Below are 21,309 nucleotides of genomic sequence, written 5' to 3' on the forward strand. Positions count from 1 at the left end.
AGGGCAGAAAGATGATGATGATAAAAAGGCCGTGCGGAAAATCAACACTAAAAGGTCTAGAAAATTCCAGAAACTACTCGAAAAGAAAATAAAGAAAAGACCCGCATGTGACAATTAGCTGTTTGATTCCAACATTTATTCATAAGAAATCAAGATGGTAGATTCCTTCAAAGAAACACAAAGTTAAATAATTTCAACAAAATTAGCCCGAAATTAACACCCAAACGTTGTGAAATTAATTATTTATTTAATCTAGAGAACCAACAACGCCCACGCTTTGAAACTTAATAGTTATAAATGGTTTCATTTTGCGGGCGACGAATTGACAATCGCAAAGTAAGTAATTATTGAATTAATTATTTATTTATTCTGTGATTACTGTAAGCGACAGATAAACAGTTAAATGAGCTGCCTGGTGAGAAGAGACTGTTCTTGAAAGATATTTATTAAAGAGTGTGTAAGTAGGTACCTAGTAAGGATACCAATACAAATGAGAATAACCAATTTATTGTTGGTGTGCACAGCATTAGATCTGGATCACGGGTTGCACCATATAGCCATCAATCGTCACTTAAAGTTTCATGGTGCAACCCGTCGTAATTCAAAATTGACTGCAGCCCCATTCAAACCATCTGATTACCTTATAGGTATTCGTGTTCCAAAGTAAATTTAGGTAAAATTATTTTTTTTTTCGACTATTAATATTTTTATGTAATACAAGTAACATTACGTAGATTTTTCAGAGCTGCTCAAAATCTTAGTGTAAGAATTTCGATCGATCAAGTATTTGCATAGGTAGGTGCATTACCTAACATCAAATAACCCTTTGATAAATAATATTCTAAATTCACATTAATATTATGCCATGCACGTTTTGTTAACAGCAAAGATCAAATACTTGGTCACACGATATATACCTACATAATATATGTAAGTAAATTACTATGCATTACAGCTCCCGAATAAGATATTCGTTGCTTGCGTCCATAAAATGACAATAATTCGACCAAACCCTTTGATGGGACCCAAAGCGTTTATTGAGACATAAACAGGGTAATAAATCCCGTAGAAAACCGCCTGCAAGGAATCGCTATAAACCCGTCTATTAGATTTTTTATTGTTGGCCTAACATTAAATATGTAATGGCTTTCCGTAATGATAATTCAAAATTGCTTTCGCACAATTTCGTAAAATGTTACACCCCAAATCTACGTGATATTTTAAGATAAAGAATTATTATTTTTATGTATTCATTTTCTGCTATTGTATTTTTTAATATCTTATTGTTTAACTAGCTAACCCACGATTTACGCACGCTTCTGGAATACCATTTTCTGCAACCTGGTAAAAGTATGTTCTTTCGGTTTCTTTTTCTTTTGGTTCAGTTAGTTTTGAAAGCCAGACAGACATAATTACTTTTGTATTAATAATATCAGTATAGCTAGCTTTAGCAACAATTGCACTAGATTGACACAAGCTAATTGCTAAAAGCTTTACACCATTTAATACTTTTTACAACTTCATAATACCTAATAACAAAGTTAGTTTCGCCGTTATTCAAACAGTGGTCTAGCTCAGACACAGTTCCGGGAAGTTAGCCCATAAATCACTGTAAAGTTAGACAATTTGAAACCACACGTGACCAAATAATAGCGGATATCCAGCGGTTGTGGAAATGGCTAGAATGCTAAAGAGGCCACCTGAAATTCGAGCTTAAAATCCAGGATGCAACCATCGTGAAAAATAGTTGCCATTTTTAAATGATAAACATCAAAGGCCACATAGAACACTCCGCATAAAGAATATACTTAATTCAAATAAGGGCTTCTTAAGATATACTTTACATTGTCAGTATAAATTAGAAAACAGATCGATGTCTGCAAAGCTACCGCCATCAGACTGCCATGTAGCCAATGAAGTATCGAAAGAGTAATACCTAATTAAAGCCCATATTATAATATATTATTTTCACCTTGTAGAAGAACGCACAACCTTGCAGACCACAATAGATAAAATTGTTACAGCAAGTCATGCTCGTTAAGAGTCTTAATGATCCCCAATACATAAACACACTACATATCACTGCAACATCACTTGCACCCATTCATTTTCCCTGAGCAAACAAAAGTAGCAAGGGATTGAGAATTGCAAATATGCGCTGTGGTTTCCTTTAATTCTCTAGCAATTAATTAAATGTTTGTACCAACTTTAGCCCCACATATGCATTACCAAATTAACTACAATATTTTTATTTGGCTGCCCTTTAAGAGTACACTAAACTCATCCTCCGAGCCTTTTTCCCAAACTATGTTGGGGTCGGCTTCCAGTCTAACCGGATTCAGCTGAGTACCAGTGTTTTACAAGAAGCGACTGCCTATCTGACCTCCTCAACCCAGTTACCCGGGCAACCCGATACCCCTTGGTTAGACTGGTGTCAGACTGGCTTCTGACTACCCGTAACGACTGCCAAGGATGTTCAATGACAGCCGGGACCTACAGTTTAACGTGCCATCCGAAACACAGTTATTGGCGTCTAAGATATACTTAGAAAGTACATACAAACTTAGAAAAGTTGCATTGGTACTTGCCCTGACCTGGAATCGAACCCACGCCCTCATACTTGAGAGGTTGGTCCTTTACCCACTAGGCCACCACGACTTTCTAGAGTACACTAAACTATGACCACAATATGGTGGTAATATTTTAGACTTAAATTATGCCTCCAAAATTCATAACTGCGTCGAAAGTTAATGTTGACTATTCAACAGCAATTTCTAACTATGCTACGGTAAATAATTCATATTATCTAAAAGTAAATATTCATATTAATACTAAAAGTGAATTAAGTGACAGTCTTCAACCTAAATCATAATAGTTTAAGCCGTGACGAGATTATAATACTGTGAGTTGGGTTTGAAATAATCTGAGTTATGAAGAGTGTTTGTAACTTTATAGGTAAGCTGTTAGTAAATGAGAACTCACCTGAGTGAATGAATAGATAAATAAAATGACAATACAAATTATGACGAAAGCATTGCTAGTCAGAATACATATATGATTTAATAATGTAACTTATATAATAGATTAATTAACATAAATAGGTGTATATACCTACATGATTTCCTACAAAAAAATAATTGCATAATAACCTCTTGACAAAACAAAAAAAAACATTTTCAAGTCACTTTAGCTTCGCAGCAGGAACGAAGAGGCGTTCATTAAGTTTTTATATAACTTCATTTACTTGTTAAAAAGTCTAACTTTGTTATAAAATGAAGTGTCCTGTTTTGCTAAAAATATTTATTTTCCAACGTGAACCCAGAGAAAAACTCCGCTGCAGTCAAAATATGTGACAAACATCGTTACACGGCAAAATTTACACGTGCGAGAGAAAATTCAAATGCTATAACGTGCGTTCACTTTTTATAGGAAACTCTGAGAGTACACGTAAACTGTAGACTAAACAGTCGGCCGACGGTTGGCCCGACAGTTGGGAAAGAAAATCGTCAATTCAAAGATAGTTTTGGTCGTTCTGATACCGACCAAATACCTGATCATTGTTAGGGTCCGTTCAAATAGACCGGCTCGGAGAGCATCGGCGCGCATTTTTCTGTTCACACAGACCGGAGTCGGCTCCGATCGGCTCCGATCGGCTGTGTGAGATGCAATGCGGTCGGCTCCTCTTATTATTTCACTCGGAGCGCTTTCGAGCATTCTTAATGACAAAAGCAGTGCGCATGCAAAAATAAACCTTACTTCAAATACGAAGTACTCAATTTTCAACGTGTTAAGAATTTGCTCTTCTCTCCGAACCGGTCTGTCTGAACGGATCCTTATGTGCGCACTCCCATACATCTCCGTACTTATCAAGTATCCGATCAAACTGTCGGCCAACTGGGAGTTGGTTTTCTGTCGACATAAAACGAATGTCGAAAGTTCGACACATTTGAAAACTGTTGCATTTCGTATTGAGATCGTGCAATCAATATAACGATTTTACATTGTGGCTTAAATGACCGTGTATGAAAAGTGGCCCGATATTATGCATCAACCTTATAATTTTTTTTTTCAGTATGTAAGAGTATGTACAAGTATTATCATTACACATAGTACCTATTCAACATTTATGTACCTATCCGTCAGTTGCACCAACGTCCATAAAAGTTAAAGCTTCATTAAATCTATTGCTGTCACTTTTTATCTTATTGACAAATGAAGTGTTAGGAATAGATTTAATGAAGCTTCAACTTTTATGTACGTTTGTGCAACTGACGGTATGTATATTGTGTGTCTATCTTGTTTTTAGACTAGTAATATTTAGAACAGCATTCTCAAAAATGTTTTTACCTGTTATTCGCGCTTGTCATTCAAACACCTTTCTTTTCTACTAGTTTTCCTGATGGCATTTGTTGTTTTTGTATGTGTAAAAACTGTTTTCTTTCTATATCTGACATATTACGTGCTAGGCACGCTATGAGCTGGTTCATATGAAAGACCTTAATCCACTATTGTTCATTGGCAATGTATTTTTCTCTTTTATTACAATTTGATAAAACTGAATCGGATAGCTGAAAATAATATCAAAGTTTCGCTCGCGAATACCAATACTAAACAAAGCAATTATTACAAACGAAATAAAAAAGTTTATTCCAATATGAATAACAATACAATTTAAATGGAAATGCTATTATTTTACTATCACACAAAGCATTTTTCAATCTAAAACCGAGGCTGAATTTGATCACTGATTGTAAATCTAACACAATGGAATATTAGTTGGAAATCAATTTATGTATTCTAATTCTTCCACTAGTGGTGTGCTGGAAGAGATTTCATTAGAAATAAGCAGTACCTTTGTATTGCTTTATGTTATTAGGTACTTCTTCTATCAAGTGTTTACTGGGTATATCATCATCCTCCGAGCCTTTTTCCCAAACTATGTTGGGGTCGGCTTCCAGTCTAACCGGATTCAGCTGAGTACCAGTGCTTTACAAGAAGCGACTGCCTATCTGACCTCCTCAACCCAGTTACCCGGGCAACCCAATACCCCTTGGTTAGACTGGTGTCAGACTTGCTGGCTTCTGACTACCCGTAACGACTGCCAAGGATGTTCAATGACAGCCGGGACCTACAGTTTAACGTGCCATCCGAAACACAGTCATTGGTGTCTAAGATATACTTAGAACGTACATACAAACTTAGAAAAGTTGCATTGGTACTTGCCTGACCTGGAATCGAACCCGCGCCCTCACACTCGAGAGGTTGGTTCTTTGCCCACTAGGCCACCACGACACTCACTTACTGGGTATATAAATGGTTAAATAAATAAAGTTATTTAATTCTCTGATTCTTTTTTTCATCTATTAAACTATTCCACTTGAGCATTTATTCACATATTGCATACATGGGTAGTATCAATCGTTTTCACAGCCAGTCTCCGCCCATTGCAGACTAAACTGTCGGCCAAAGGTCGAAATCTCGCAGTGGCAGTGGTTTAAAATGCTATTTTTTTCAGATCTTGTAACTCACTTCTAGCGCGGTTGCATTTTCTTATGTTATACCTATTTAATAACTACACTGTTTTGTTTGTCTTCCTGAGTACTACTAGTATATTTAATTATTATTCATGTCATACTAGACAAAATACAAAGAAACAATAATATTATGAGAAATTCCTAGAAAGGAATTTACAAACTCCTCAGTTTACTCGAACGGAATCCCTAGAGTTTAACGTAAAATGTTCGTCGCATCCTATTTACATTATATAAAATACCATCTTCTGTCATGTTAGTTGTTGTTAACAATTCACGATAAAACGACTAGACAGGTTTTCAACATGCAAATGGAAACCACTAGAACTCTAAAAACATATTACAGAATACTCATATGAAAGGACTTAACATGCAAAGACCAGCACCAGCGGGGCCCAGCAGGGCCAAGGCCTGCCGGGGCTGCGGGATTATTCGAAAGAGTTACCGCGGCCCTGGTTCATAAAAGACCTACGACGAAACACGACGGTTTTTAGTCAGTAGGTAAGTGTTTGACACTTCCTCATCGCTGCTAACCCACAGCGGGTGACGTTTGGCGGTTTTTGAAGCCGTTAAAAAAAAAACAAAAAACAAGATTGTCAAGTTGATTAATAGATCGCAAATACGATACTGAGTGCATGTTAATACAAAAGCCGATCCCAACATAGTTGAGAAAAGGCTAGGCAGATGATGATGTTAATAACTTCAAAATATAATTGTGTCATGTTCACGTTAAAATCAGAGGCTTACCGCCTAACGATAAAAAGAAGCAAAAACGATTGACATCAAAATATCGTATGTTGGATATTGAACGTCAGTCAGATCAGAGTCGTGAGGGCTTTGAGGTATCAACTCTATAAAAGCAAACAAAAAAACTTTGACACGTTCACTACTACACGTTCCTCACGTTTTTTGTAAAAACTTTCCATAAAATATTCCGTATATTCTCAGTACTGTAACTGGTCCTGAACAAGTACTTTGCTATAGTATCTTATTCATAATTTTGAAAATTATTATTCATGTATTAAGGTATAAAAATAACGATTATAAAACACATAGATAGGTATATAATTATTTGTTTTCCCGCGGTCACACCCGGGTCCCGTGGGAAATTCTTCCCGTAAGTACCCGAATAAAATATATCTAGCCTATATTACTAAGGCATAGTTTACCTATCAACAGTGAAAGATTTTTTTAAGCCCGTTCAGTAGTTTCGGAGCCTTTAGGGTCGAAAGAAATAAACAAAAAAATGTTTTCTCTTCATTACATAGATATGGATGAGTTTCCATTTTGTTACCTTGATATAAACATTTTTATAATAAAATAACGCAAACATACAAAGAGCCCCGAAGCGTAAACATCATTAATATTTACTGATTTGAAATGTTTTTGCACAATTTCTACATTCTATTTTTCTGTTGTAACATTGAAAACGAAACAGGGAAAAGATGACAGCTAATTTATTTCACATTCAATATGGACCCCAAATTATATCTAAAAGGTACGCAATTTTTCGACTGTTATATAAAAATTTTTGCATAACGTCACTGTTAATATACAAGGTGTTGATTTGCATTTGTGCCATACTTCAGGAGGAGGACATAAAATACGTAAATAATCGATTGGAATTACAAAAGACGGGAAATAGCTAATATGCACTGCTATTTTTGTCATTGTAATGTCGTAGTATTTTAGAAGTAATACAATTTTATGAATGAAATTTATGAATACTTAACTAACGTTCGTAACAATGTCACTCACACACGCATATAAATCACCACCGCCACTGTTCTCATTAAAGGAGATCAGCCAGCTGCGCAGGACATATTATAGTGCACAAGCATTTGCGCAGACACAGGTGCACTCCCTATTCCTTCACTCTCATAACCCGATGGGACGGCAATCCGACACCACCGGAAAGAGATCACAAGCATGTGCTCGATGCACGACACTCAGTACTGACAGCACCGATAGCGCCGGTAAAAGCTCGAATCGTCAATGCACATGCGTGTGAGTGACATTTTTACGAACGTTAGTAGGTACGTTCCCAACTGTACATCTTTATTCTGTGATAACATCAAACAAAATTGATTTCCTACAGAATTCTAATATTGAATTTAGATTGTATGAGCGATATGGGCCAATAATGCCATCTCTTTTAGAAAAGGAATCTGGACAGCTATTTCATAACACAGGTTCAGGTATTGCAATATCTGAAGTGCACGGCCCACGTACTTATTATAAATATTAGTTCGATATTACATGCATAGGGTTCCCAATACCTTGCTTTCGGGTCACAGTCTAACACAATGCGGTTGTACTACAATATTGTTTAAGCATTGTCTGATATTGTAGAATGCAGTATAACCGTGGTATTACACTTTCCTGTACGCTAATCCCAAGTACGTTTTTAACTATCGACAACGTTATCAAATATATTGAGAATACCGAGATATCATCAAATATATAGGTATGCCATTTAAATCTAAATGTTTCCAAGCGATAAATATACATTGACGATTCCGGTGGCTGACGAAAAAAATGCCTATGAAATTAAACTATTTGACTCGGACCAAGATAAGTATTATATTACCTAAACATAACGACGTAAAATAACTTAAAATTTAGCAATATTATAACATAGAAATTTATTCCATAGCAACCACCATAAAATAAATACGTTGACATTTACTGCCAAATCAATTTCCACGTTCATTATTGACGAATAATAAATTAAATAATTTTCCATTTTCACGTAGAAATTTCTCTATAAAGAAATTTTCAAAGCGACCAAACTAATGAATTCAGAAATTGACGGTTCTAATTGATTTTACAATTAAATTTTGTCGGTAATAAAATCAAATAGATTTGGCGTCTCAATTTTGTATTTCATAATTTGATTGGAACCAATTAGGTACGTTTTATTGGGACAAAAATACTTTATTAACACTAAGAATAGCTACAAAATCATACACCTAATAATATATGGCCATACATATACATACATATATAGATATACATAATATAGTATAACGACTAGATATGCCAAGCGTAGTTGCTGTCTAATTATGTGAGTACCTACAACTCTCGACGCCCGCATCAAATCGGCAGACGAACATTTGAAGCACAATTGAAAATGCCTAATTGCGTTGCGGTAAATTACTAAGCTTCCAATCTAGCTTGAGTATTATACTTGTGACGTCATTGTAAGTCGTCAAGGTTATTATTATCTCCATCTTGTTGTGATTTAGTATGCCTAACATGGGATTGAATGTCTCACACCAATAAGGCAACTTCCATCATCATCTGCCTAGCCTTTTCCCAAGTATGTTGGGGTTGGCTTCCATCTAACCAGATGCAGCTTAGTACCAGTGTTTTACATGGAGCTGAAGAACTGCCTTTATGACCTCCTCAAACCAGTTAAGTACCCGTGAAACCCAATACTCAATAAGGCCACTTCCATTACATATACATACATACCTTACGTTTACATGGCCAAAGATTGCCAAGGAAAGTTGTCAAACTTTTTCAACTTTTGCCGTAAATAAACCTACGCCATGAAAATGCCGTTAACTTAGAAATCTCAAATATTAATCAATGAAAAATATAATTTAGTTTGGAAACTTAAATTGCTTCCATCTCAAACTTTTGCCTACAAATCAAAGTAGTTTTTCTTCTTCCTTGAAAAGTTTTCGAGTCGAACTTTTTATTTGTACATTTTATATTGCGACCAATTATTTATACGTTTATATGAAACAAATGTAAACATGATCCACATAGATTTTGGGTACCTAGTACTATTGCTTTACGGTAGAAGAAAACAGGTTTTGAAAAGACAAGTGAATAAGCAAAATACAAACGTCTATTATAAAAGAATCAGAAGTCAGAATACAGAATTCAAAGATTTTGATGTTATGTACATTTCTTCCTTCAGTTCTGATAACGAACCGTGAATTGTCTGTCTGTCTCGAATAATAAAATAGTAGCAACTAACTCCCAAGTTTTGTAATTACTGTTGAAAGGATTAAGACTGTTTTATTGTAGAATACATATTAATATTTAGCGATTTTAGCTAGGAAAACTTCCCATGATTCGCTATTTTCAAATCATTGGTTAATATTTCTATAATTTTAAGAGACAGGTATTATTCATTGAAACGGTAGGTACTTTCCATTATAATAAACATTCTAAATGTAAATTATCGTCATAAGTCCTAATAAGTCAAATAATAAAAGTAACTATGGCACAAATATATTATTAATTTTACAAAAGCAAACAGTAAAAGTAGTAAAACAGTAAAAATTTATTTCAATTTCAATCTTTCGGCCAAGTAAAACCGCAGAACAAATTAAGTATACAAAATGAAGGCAAACCACAAAACGACTTTACTAATTTAATTAAAATATCGACACCTATCGGAATTCAGAAACTTCAAATTGACTTCCCAACATTATGTCTATTAGCGCACGATTTATTAACTTCCATAAGTCATTAATTGGTAGTTAATGAGTTTCAAGTGTTCTAGAAAGATTTATTATTGCCTGGTTCACGAACTTAGGTTTAAAGTCAAACCATTTGAGAGAAATCCGTGAAGTAGGTACTAAATTGAATATATCGAAAACGTACTTTGAAGAGCTTTTATTTCAAATAGTAACGATTTATTAGCGGTTTCTGTACCGAATTATCTGCAATTAGCTGTATGAATACCGATATAAAAAACGTTAATATCTCTTTTTTTTTAAATTATGGTACCTAGTGCTTTTTTATTTATATTAAAGTTAAAAATACCCTCTAATACTTATTCCTTAAAACATACTTTATCATACCGTACTAACCACAAAAACTAATAGTATGAACGCAGTGTCATTAACTTACTAATCCAATTAAGTAAAAAAAACAGAACATTAAAAGTTTAATCATCCCTAATCATTTCGAGCTCACCGAGGCGTTCAAGTTAGTCTTACTTAATAAGCAAACAAACTCCACCTTTTTCTGTTACTTACAAAGGATCCACTCAAATGGAATTTAAACATTAAATGCACATAGATCTCAAATTCATTAAGACAAAGAAAAACACAAGAATTGAAGAAAGAATACGTAGATATCTTTTATTCTTATTATTAAAATCCATGTTATTTTTAGACTTGATATTTTCTTTACTTATAGAAAATGTCATAGAGCACTAAAGACTGATGTCACACTAGCGGATTGTTCGCTCTGTTTTTCCGCACAGCATCGTTGGATACGCACGGGGCATTACCAAGCGCGTAGGCGCGACAACGAACAATTGACAAACACCGGTACAAAATATGACGCCTAGAACTACGCCTAAGGACCGTTTATGCTCAGAATGAGTTGCGTGTAGTATGTAATGCGGAGAAATGAAAGTCGCAAGGAAAGTTTTGGGAATGAACGTGGATGGATATAGTGGAAGAGGACCACCAAAGAAACGATGGATGGACTATGTGAAAGTCGATATGATTAGAAAGAATATTACTAGTAAGATGACGGCAGATATAAGAGAATGGAAGGTGAAAACCCCAATTAAAATTGGAATAAAGGCAGGAGGTTGATGAATGTGTTGCGCGTAGAAAAACGAATTGTACACGAGGGACAAAATCCACTAGTGCGAAAGCGTTGTAATAGAAACGCCCACGGCTCAAGCAACGAATTGTTAGACAGAATTTCACGCACAACTTAATAACAACTTAGCAGTACTTTTGGATAGGTTCTAAATGGTTCTTAAAATAGTAACACTTATACGTATAACAATAAGTGTTTACTTAACTATAAGAAGACAAACAATGTATTAAGTATTTTTCGGAAAATGCTTTTGAAGATATTTTGTTGCGATCATGGGACAGATTATGACTGTGTCTGTACATATGTATTTTACAGTTACTACACATTCTACACTTTTAAGCGGTGTACGCCTGAAATAAATTCGTTTAGATAGATGGCTGATAATAATTATTTTGTATGACAAGATTGGCTTTTCAATTCAAGTAATAATCGTGTTTCAATTGAAGTTATTAAGGCTTGAGCTATTTATTTATTACAAAGTAAAAGTATCCTCAGAAAGATTTATCGGCTACATTATGTATCAAGTATTTTAATTTCCGCAATACAGAACATTATTTGGTGTTCATTTCGTACAATAATTTAATTTTAGTAAATTTGGCGATGTGCTGGTTCCGCTGCTGCGGCTGCAGAGAACCTCAAACGGCGCAAATATAGCACCCTGGTTGGTAACTATACCTTTGAGCCGTTTGGGGTTGAAACCCTCGGGCCGTGGGGTCCAAGTGCTCATCTGCTTTTTAAAGATCTGGCAAAGCGACTTGCTAACACTTCAAGTGACCCAAAGGCTGGTTTTTATTTTGGTCAAAAATTAAGCATTGCCATCCAACGTGGCAATGCTGCCAGCCTCTTGGGTCCACTCCCGGTGGGCAGCGATGAGGAGTTTTTTGATGCCATTTTTTAGATGTATATATGTATAAATAAGGCTTTTTTTTACGTCATGTAAATATGTAAAATTATATGAATTTATTTTGCAAAAAAAAAAATGTTGTAAATATTATTATTATTTTATCTATGTCAGTATCAAATAGATATTATTAATTTAGAACATACACGACTACCGCTCATTCTAAAGTCCAAAATTCCATTTTCAAAAATAAACTACAAAGTGGGATAAGTATGTTCTTTAAAAATACAATTTCTCAATTTTAAAAGCTTATTATTGAGCAAGGTTGACACATTGCTAAGCCTTATTTTTCACAAAGAAAAAAATTATCACTTTTCGGTGAAAATTTTAGTTTTCGTCAATGTAAGTAAGTCAATTTTATTACAAAGAAAGAAAATATTAAGTAAACATCGTCAAAGGCTATCATCATAAACTTTGTTTTTCAGATATAAAGTTTCAAAACTTTTACAGACATTCGCTTTGTGAACAGGAAAACTAAAAACTTACGTTCAAAGCAGATTCTCGGAATATTCTTGCAACTCAAAAACTATGTTTTAATGAGTTAAACTTATATTCAAACACGTGTATGAAACTAAAAATAATTGAAGAAAAAGTTTATCAAAATTAAGTTGAAAGCAAATATCGATTTCCAAAAAGGCTTTATACTTCGCAAAAAACGCAAAAAAAATCATGGACAAATTGTAATAAAATCCATCTTACTTAAAAACTTTACGCAGCGGTAACTAATTAGATACCTTTAAGCGGTATTTCACCGCTGGTGACCAACAAATGGGCCGACAGTTTGAAGATAATTTAAGAAGCTAATTAAAATTTTCGGTCGTACTATAAATCTCCTGATATACTGATTAAAAGTTCTTTTCACTATCGGCTGACTGTTTGCAGTTGATCCAAAGCAGTTTCACGTAAGTACATACGAAACAGTAGCGCAGCTGCGGACGATTTATTGAAGTAGCAGCATATGCGGTCGGCAGCCAAGGATTCAAAACATACCTTTACGCAGTGATCGCAAAGTCACGTAATTACCTCTCTTTTCTCTACCTTAATTTATATGGCTGTTGCACTAATCCCTAGGTAATTAGGTCAAGCAAATATTGAATTGTTTACAAAAGACTTACGTTTTCCAATTGTGTCGTCTCCCTGCTGGGCTGGCGTATGCTCACTTTGGTCCTCAGGTCAGGCCCGGTGATACCTGTCAAAGGAAAATATAGATTAAATAAAGGAGAATGTGAATCGGATACTGTTATATATTTTTCCAGTGAAAACTTTTTATACTCGTAATTTGCTTCAGCATCTTCATTCTATTACCTACAACTAACGAGAACGTGGTGTTAATAAAAGTTCATCTAGAGAAGATTTCATATACCTTATATCATTGCAACAATAATTTACCTAAGTTACAGGAAATCTATCTATACATCTGAGCGTTACATGAAAGAGTTGAAAACATCTACGTACACACATTGATCCATCCATTCACACACATGCAAACTTTCCCGTTCATAATAATTAGTGTGATCCGATCTCCATCTACACCATTAAGCTTTGTTTAACTTGACCTATATCTAACATGCCGATTATACCATTTACCGTTCCTGACCTACTGCAGTCTACCGAATAATCCCCTAGCGAATATAGCTTTGATAATATCTATCGATAGATGGGTCAAGCCTATGCATTCCATAATCCATATTCCTGGTAATCTATTATAGATTCCTGGTAGGGTAAGTACATAATAATATTCCTGGCACCATTTCCCTGTATATTTAGCGAGCAATATTATGAAAATATAAAGACTAACAAATTGTTCAGTAAATAAGCATAAATGTGTTATTTAAAAAATCTTACAGTGGGATAAAAAACTTTATTTATTCAATATTTCGATTACATTTTAAATTAATAAAAGATTTTAATATTTATGACTAATCTGGATTAAAAACTCATTGTGATTACAGCAAAAATGGATTACGCTGGCTGACAATCAAACAAAAAATATTTATGAAAAATAGATAATGGAAGAAGTTAATACCACAGAGATTTGTTAAACCTTTGAAAAATAAAGGTGAAGCTTAATGCTTATTTTAGGAGATACTCAAAACTTTTATTTTTTAGGGATAAGATATTTTTCCGCTTGTACTAAATATACTTCTTTCATCAGAAACAATCAAATATAGATTACCAGGTTACCCGATTTCTGATAAGCTTAAGTCATAATTTTCAACATCAAATACTTAAAGAAAATGAAAGATTTTGTAGCAAAGTGCAAAACAAGTTTTTAATGGCCAAATTCCGTGGCGTTTATTCCCAAAACTACGTGTCCAGTATTCAAATATCTTTGACTTGTTATTTTAATTATTTTGAAGTTGAATAAAAAGTATTTACAAAGTTGAACGGCCTTCTTAGTATCGGAAGTTAGGGCAGAAAATATTTGAACAGTTAGGGCTTAAAATATTCAGTGTCTAGGGTGCGGGATTGTTTGAAAGAGTTATCGAGGCCTTGAAATATAAAGGGTGAAAGGAGAGGAACTCAAATTTATTCTAGGCACTAAGAACCGACAGTGGAAGGAATGTATTACTATCCACAGCCCCGGGAATGATATATTTCTTTGAAGTAAAAGTGTGAACTTTTGCAGGCTGAGACCGTTCATATATTTCGAGTCACCGAAGGTCGTTACTGCTTTAAACTAGCCAAGAGACTCGCCAAAATTGGTCAAAGAAATATTCTAAATTTTATTTTCAAAGATACAAATTGAGAGATCAAAATATTTTTAAATTCGTCTTAAAAATGGACTTGGTTACAAAGTTGGCTTTTGAGCGTAGGTACTTAGAAGCAAAAATAAAACCGTAACTTAAAGGGTCTTAAGTTATGTTAAATTCAGACCAAAAATCAAGAAATATGCTGTGAAACTCTCAACTGTATCACAAATTCGAATACTTGACTAAATAGAATTAAGATTTTACTATTGAATGCCCTCGCATTTTATTAGGATAAATCCCAGTTTTCTCAATAAAGAGGCTCTATTTAGGGTTTATTTTGATTCGCTGGATTTTTAAGCAGAGATGTTTATTTTTATATTTTGACATTAACGTAACGACTTAAGCTTATGGTATAATTAGGCTGTCAGCAATGGTAATGGTTTGGGACGAAGCACCCGAATGCCAGCTGTCCTTAAGTATTTCTTTATAATTTGAAGCTCCCCTAAATCTCTAATGACGAGAAAAAGGAGGTTCTAATCACAACATAAAAAACTCGCGCATTTTTTTTCATAAGTATAGTTGAGCTAATGTCTGTTCCATATTCGTTCTTCACTTTTGTTGATAATTATGGTATCCAAAATAAAGCTCTGAATAAAAATTGTTTCTTCAGGTAGACTGTCATTCTTATAGTTATATGCTTTTTAAAAAGGTAGCACATAATTCTTTCTATGCCAGTTTTCTCTTAATGCCCTGTATTATAAATTCATTGCAAATATCATCCAGCTTCTATCTCAAACTAAATAAAACTTCACTTATCTCATAAAACGGCAAGAAATCTCTTTAAAAACACAATCTGTATTCATAAAGTCCACAGAGCTTTTGCACAGTTAAGTCTCAGGATTGTTGCTTAAAACGCATTCTGTAGCTTTAGCCGGCACCAGAAAGAGTACCTACCATACAGCAAACTGGAGACTAAACAGTCGACCGACAGTTGACCCGATAATTGGCAATTTTTTTTAAGAACGTCTTGATTGCAATCAAACCCAGTCGGTTTGATACCGTACAAAATAACTAATATTTACAATGTGAGTACTACCACTCATCCTCATACTGATTTATGAGTCCAAACCCACCATCGGTCGACTAAAAGTCTGTTGTGTGAGATAGGTACTCTTAAACGCATTCTACAGCTTTATCCGGTGCGCCAGTTAATCCGTCGGAATAACCTCACTAATGCAGGCGAGATTTAGCTGTCAGTTTAACTACCACTCTGAAGAGCAAATTCATCTGTATTGTGTACTGAAATCCTAACCTGCAGTGATTAAACGCGGTTTGTATCTGGTGAAGTTATCTGTGTCTAGATATACTAATATCATAAAGAGGAACACGTGTTTGTTTGTATATCGAAGGTTTTAAAACTACGGAACCGTTTTGGATAATTCTTTTAATGTTGGGAAGCTAAATTCCCGGTTGACATAGGCAATTTCTTATCAGGCACGACAAATAGTTTCTACAGGCTGCGTGGGTGAAACCGCATACATAATCTAGCTATATTTAACTCTCATATAACAAATACAGCAAAAGGTTAATATTTTACAATGTCACATCTAATTCCTTTAAGTCAGGTTACTACGCTACAAATATAAATAAGATAAATTTACAGCGATGATGATATTGATGATATTGATTTTTCAGTAAAAGCGTGATTACGCACAATTTAAGCAATAATTGCACTGCTAATTACGTGTAGCTGAATCTATTGAAAAAGGAGTTCGAGTTCAATTTTATTGCTAATTCCAAAGCTTCAATGGATAGCTAAGAATTTCAATTACGACTAAATTGTGTTCACAGAATCTTCCATTTTATGAATGAAGTTAACTAGAAAAATGAAACTTGAAATTTTACATTATTGTAAACATTGTAAATAGGTACGTTTATACTACTTGTTTTTGTACCCAAAGCTTTTTGAACCTTTTCGTGTTGAAAAACGAGGTCTAGATTACCAGTATATGGACACCCCTAACAATATCCTTTATGTGCTGAAATTATAGCCCATGTAAGAATCGAGGGCGCGAACCTATTTTAAATCTATGGCCCATGTAATAAGTGGGGTTTACGACATGTAATATAGTATTCCTTTGTGAAAAAGGATTAGCCATTAGCTGGCATTATGGTTTAAACAGATTAAGGAATACTGACTATTAAACAGATTGTGTCATTAATTATTTTGTGAGGTTGAATTCAGCTTAGTGAAACATCAAAATGGTCTTGTTTGCAGATTCTATTTACTGATTTGACCTTTGTGTTTATTTATTTTTTATGTTGAATAATTATGTAGGTATATTTTAAGTAGTGACGTGTTTTTTTGTTCCTCACAAGACATTTGTTTTTGATAAAATTCAGCACGATAAAATTATAATAAGCTGCAAGCCAATAATGAGAAAAAAACAACTCTTGTAAAAATCCATGTAGATGTATGTTATTTCAGACTCAATATTTTACACTAAAAATGCTCCTATTTTTTTTCTCACCACAACAAAAACATACATTCACATACATAAATTATATTCTGTAAGGCCGCGTTCACACAGTGCCATGACAACAGCCTTTGGCTTGTTTATTGAAAGAACATTTTTTATGCGGGTGTATAGAATGACATAATATGTAATGTACAAAAAATGGAATGTTACATTTTAATCAATCAAATAAAGTTGAAAACTCAAGGGTTGCGGGATTGTTCGAAAAATGTATAGATAGATCGTAAAAGTTATTGATAGATTTTTAGTCAGTAAACGTCTGACACTCCTTCACCGCTGCTAACCCACAGCGGGTCAAATGACCCTTCATTTGATGATTTTTGCCATCTTTAAAAAACAAAGAAAAGGTCTAGCATAAGTTTTAAATTTTCATTTGAACATGGCATTTTAAACTTTATTCCCATGTAATTACGATACATTATTATTTGTCGTCTATAATACCTTTACATGTGCTACCAACGGACTGGTCCTAACACTCATTTTTCTTATCAGACAGTAACATGACATACAAAACATGACACAAACTAGGCATTGTGATCAGATGTGCGAACCTAAATGACATGATTTGTTAATAATGTACCTAGAAGAAAATAATATAAAGCCTTATATTTTATTCCCTTTTGTTTGGTGTATTTTATGGAACCAACATCACAGTAACACGTGTTGCGTCACCAGTTACTAGTAAAAATTTACAAGTACCTAATAGCGGATTACAAAAATCCATCCGTTGTTAGAGATTGAAATTTAACATAATTTATATGAAGCTAATCAACTCTATTTTCTATTAAATATGTGCGTATTTATTTACTCACCAAGTAAGTATCTAAGTATGTATGGTGACATGTTTTTTGAGATCAATTAAATAATTTAATTAATGTTGATTTTAATGACAACTTTAATTAGCGTTTAAGGTCAATTAGAAATATTAATTTACATAGATGCTGTTTATGATTTCCAAAAAAAATTACAGATTTTTTAAATTACTAAAAATTTTTTTTCTATTAGGTATTTTTTTATTAAAATAACGATTACTGAATCAAGTCGTTGGTTTCGACGAAATAGATTTTATTATGAAAGAAGTATGTTATTATAAGTTAAAAAAATATACATAATTCTCATAACCAAATACGAGCACTAAAGGTACAAGAAAGTACATTAACCCAGATTTTTCTTACTAAGAGAACATTAAGTATTCAGCTCACGCTAATGTTGAATAGATACGTTACTCCATTAGAAAAACAACATTATATTGTTTGAGGAAACTTGTTCATATATACCTAGAAGTTTTATATATTCTTACTGAAAATTTTCATGTAAAAGAGAGCTATAAATTAAATTTTGTGTAAGTTTTTCATCATTAAGGAAAACTGAACACTGGCTAATAAAAATAGGTGTAGGAGGTGGGAGCCACGTTTTTCAGATTATTACACTATTTATAGTCAGGAAAGCAATGAGGTACCAAAATATATATTAAACAGGAAATACTATTTATAATATTTCATCAAATATTATATCGTCTTTTTAATACTTAATAGATTGCTACAGTATCTAACATTGCAAAAGGCGTCTTACTAACCGATTCCAAAAAGGAGAAAGTTCTAAAGTTCCACATCTAATATTATCAACACAGTCTTTTGTTATTTAAATGCCACAGTGAACTATAATGATTTCTGAGTAAGTCAGTCTTATGAATCAGTGTTATGCCCTACTAATTCTATCCCACGAGAGATAAATTAATAGGTATTTTAAAAGAAAAACTGAAAAAAAAAAACACTCTCATAATAATAGATTTAACTAAAGTTTAAATAATCTCTATTACTTAAATATCTTGTTAAATTGGATTCTACGAAATCCGTCTTTGAACTTTGAACCTCGGAGAAATTATTTTATAGTTCTTATTTATTGTGTCTAAAGAAAAACTAACTCGTTACTTTATAAGCAAAATAGTGGTTTTCATTTTCATTCAGCTTTGTCGCCATTGTTTGAAATAAAACGTCACGTCAGAGTTCCATTTATTAAACCTATCGGACTTTTATTTCAAACCATTTTCAATTCTTCTGTGGGATTACATTTATTATTTGATGCTGGTGAATGTTCTAAATATGTTAATAAATTTTTGTTAACGGTGTAGTATCGACATGATGATGATGATTTTTCACCAAAAACAAGTAGGTACAAGCTGACGGTGGAGGAATGACAATGGTATAGGCTACATACACGTACTTGGACTCAGAAATTAGCTGCGGACCACCCTCCAGTTTTGCGAAAACTACACAAACGTATGTAACATGTAAATACTTTGCGTTGAAATGCTAACAGTTTGTTCAGAGAATACATTAATATTCCTTTTGGCAACGACGTTGTTAAACCTTACCTAACTAAATCCCAGCTAAACAAATAAACATGCACATTTAGTGCGAAACCTAGACTGTGTCACGAGGTACAGTCAACTGCAGGTCAGTGGTAATAGTTTTATAGGAAAATCGTACTTATTACTATTGAGTTAAGCTGCATGACAGTTACCACTAATGTGCAGTTTACTGTACTAGGTAAAGTCCTAGTTCGCATAATTTCTAATTAGGTAGCATAGCAAAATTAGATAAAATGATATAGGTACGATGTATATCATAATTTAGCTTCTTGGAAATTATTTAAGCTTTGATATTAACTGTCTTTGATATTCCACGTGTATTTATTATAAGCAAATGTTGAACTTTACTTCAAGTATTTTCACTGCTCACTGTATGAATCAACTTAAAAATAATATTTGAACGTAATACACCGCGACTTTTTAGTCGTCTTACAAAGGTGGTCCACTGAATGTATCCGACATAAAATACCACTAGACATGATTATTAATTTTATAGCATTAATTAAGATAATAGGTGCAAAGAAAAATAAATAATACATTAGAAATAAGAAACATCCTGTTAATAATGTTTACGTATCAAACGGTAGAAAGTAGTACCTTCCCAGCGCTCGAGTCGAGTGATCGTTCCATCTCCATTTTTTACGAGACAAAATATCGTAAGCCAATCTAGCACAGTCCACGTGGACTGTCATCCAATGAGATTCATTCCACGAGCGGCACGACGGCACCGCCAAAGACGACGACGGCACTTTTCAAAGAGTCCACGTGGACTTTGATAAATGCCGCCTTTTACTTAAAAATTGGTTTTAAAGGTCATTCTGTGGCTCAGTTGCCGTCCGAACACCGCAAGTGGAAGTGTGCGCGCACTACCGGTAATCAAGTGTTGTTCGCGATCCCTACGAGTGAATAGGGTATACGTCTTGCATGATGAGTGATAGGAACCGTCGCTACTCGAATATCGAGTACCTACAAATGGTACGCGTGCACGCAATAGCTGGTGACAATTTAAGGGAAGCAAGAAGATTGTACGCTGCGCCTAACAATCTAATAATGTTACGGAACCGAGGAGTGATCAACCCGCACGAAATAAAAATAATAATATTGGAGCGCGCGCGGCGCGTGTGACTGTTGTGCGCCCTGAGCCGCGTGGGGCTACCGGTAACCCAGCGAGCGGTAGGCATTTATCGCGCGCGAGTACAGAGAGTGACAGAGGCCTGATAATAGGTACGTCATTGTCAACTTACATCACTTTGTTTTGGTTTTATTACGAAAAATGTTTCTGACGGTCCTAAGCCCGTAAAAGTATGAAGGAAGAATTGGAATTAAGTGTTACAAGTTAAGTAAGAGTGCAAGTTTACAAGCTGCTACATAATGAGAACATTAAGATTGCAATAGTAAGAAACTTATTTTGCGCTAGGGTGAATGAACTTTGATAAAGACGCCGCGCCGCGCCGCACCGCGCCGCTCCATTGATAAAGACTCGGGCCGCGCTCACTACAGGGTGTTTTTATAATCTATGTCATGCGTCATAATAATGAATTTATTTTTATTTTTGAATTATTCAAATGTCATAAATATATATATATTCTTAATGAACGTGTTCTAGTCATTGGATACATGAAGTGGGCTGCCGTTGTAAGACGACTAAAATGTCACGGTGTATAAAATAATAAAGTCTATTTATAAGTAGAAGAAT

The 21,309-nt window shown here is 34.2% G+C and overlaps 1 protein-coding gene across 1 annotated transcript in view; it reads right to left on the reverse strand.

Moving 5' to 3' along the window:
- The window catches only part of LOC110384307 (adipokinetic hormone/corazonin-related peptide receptor variant I), a 111,835-nt gene that overhangs the window by 7,370 nt on the left and 83,156 nt on the right, over window positions 1-21,309 (reverse strand). Inside the window, exon 7 of the mRNA XM_021345535.3 lies at window positions 13,128-13,201. Coding sequence (XP_021201210.3) covers window positions 13,128-13,201 — 74 coding nt within the window. The remainder of the gene's footprint in view (window positions 1-13,127; window positions 13,202-21,309) is intronic.

Source organism: Helicoverpa armigera, chromosome 17 (assembly GCF_030705265.1).
Source record: "Helicoverpa armigera isolate CAAS_96S chromosome 17, ASM3070526v1, whole genome shotgun sequence".
Taxonomy (NCBI): domain Eukaryota; kingdom Metazoa; phylum Arthropoda; class Insecta; order Lepidoptera; family Noctuidae; genus Helicoverpa; species Helicoverpa armigera.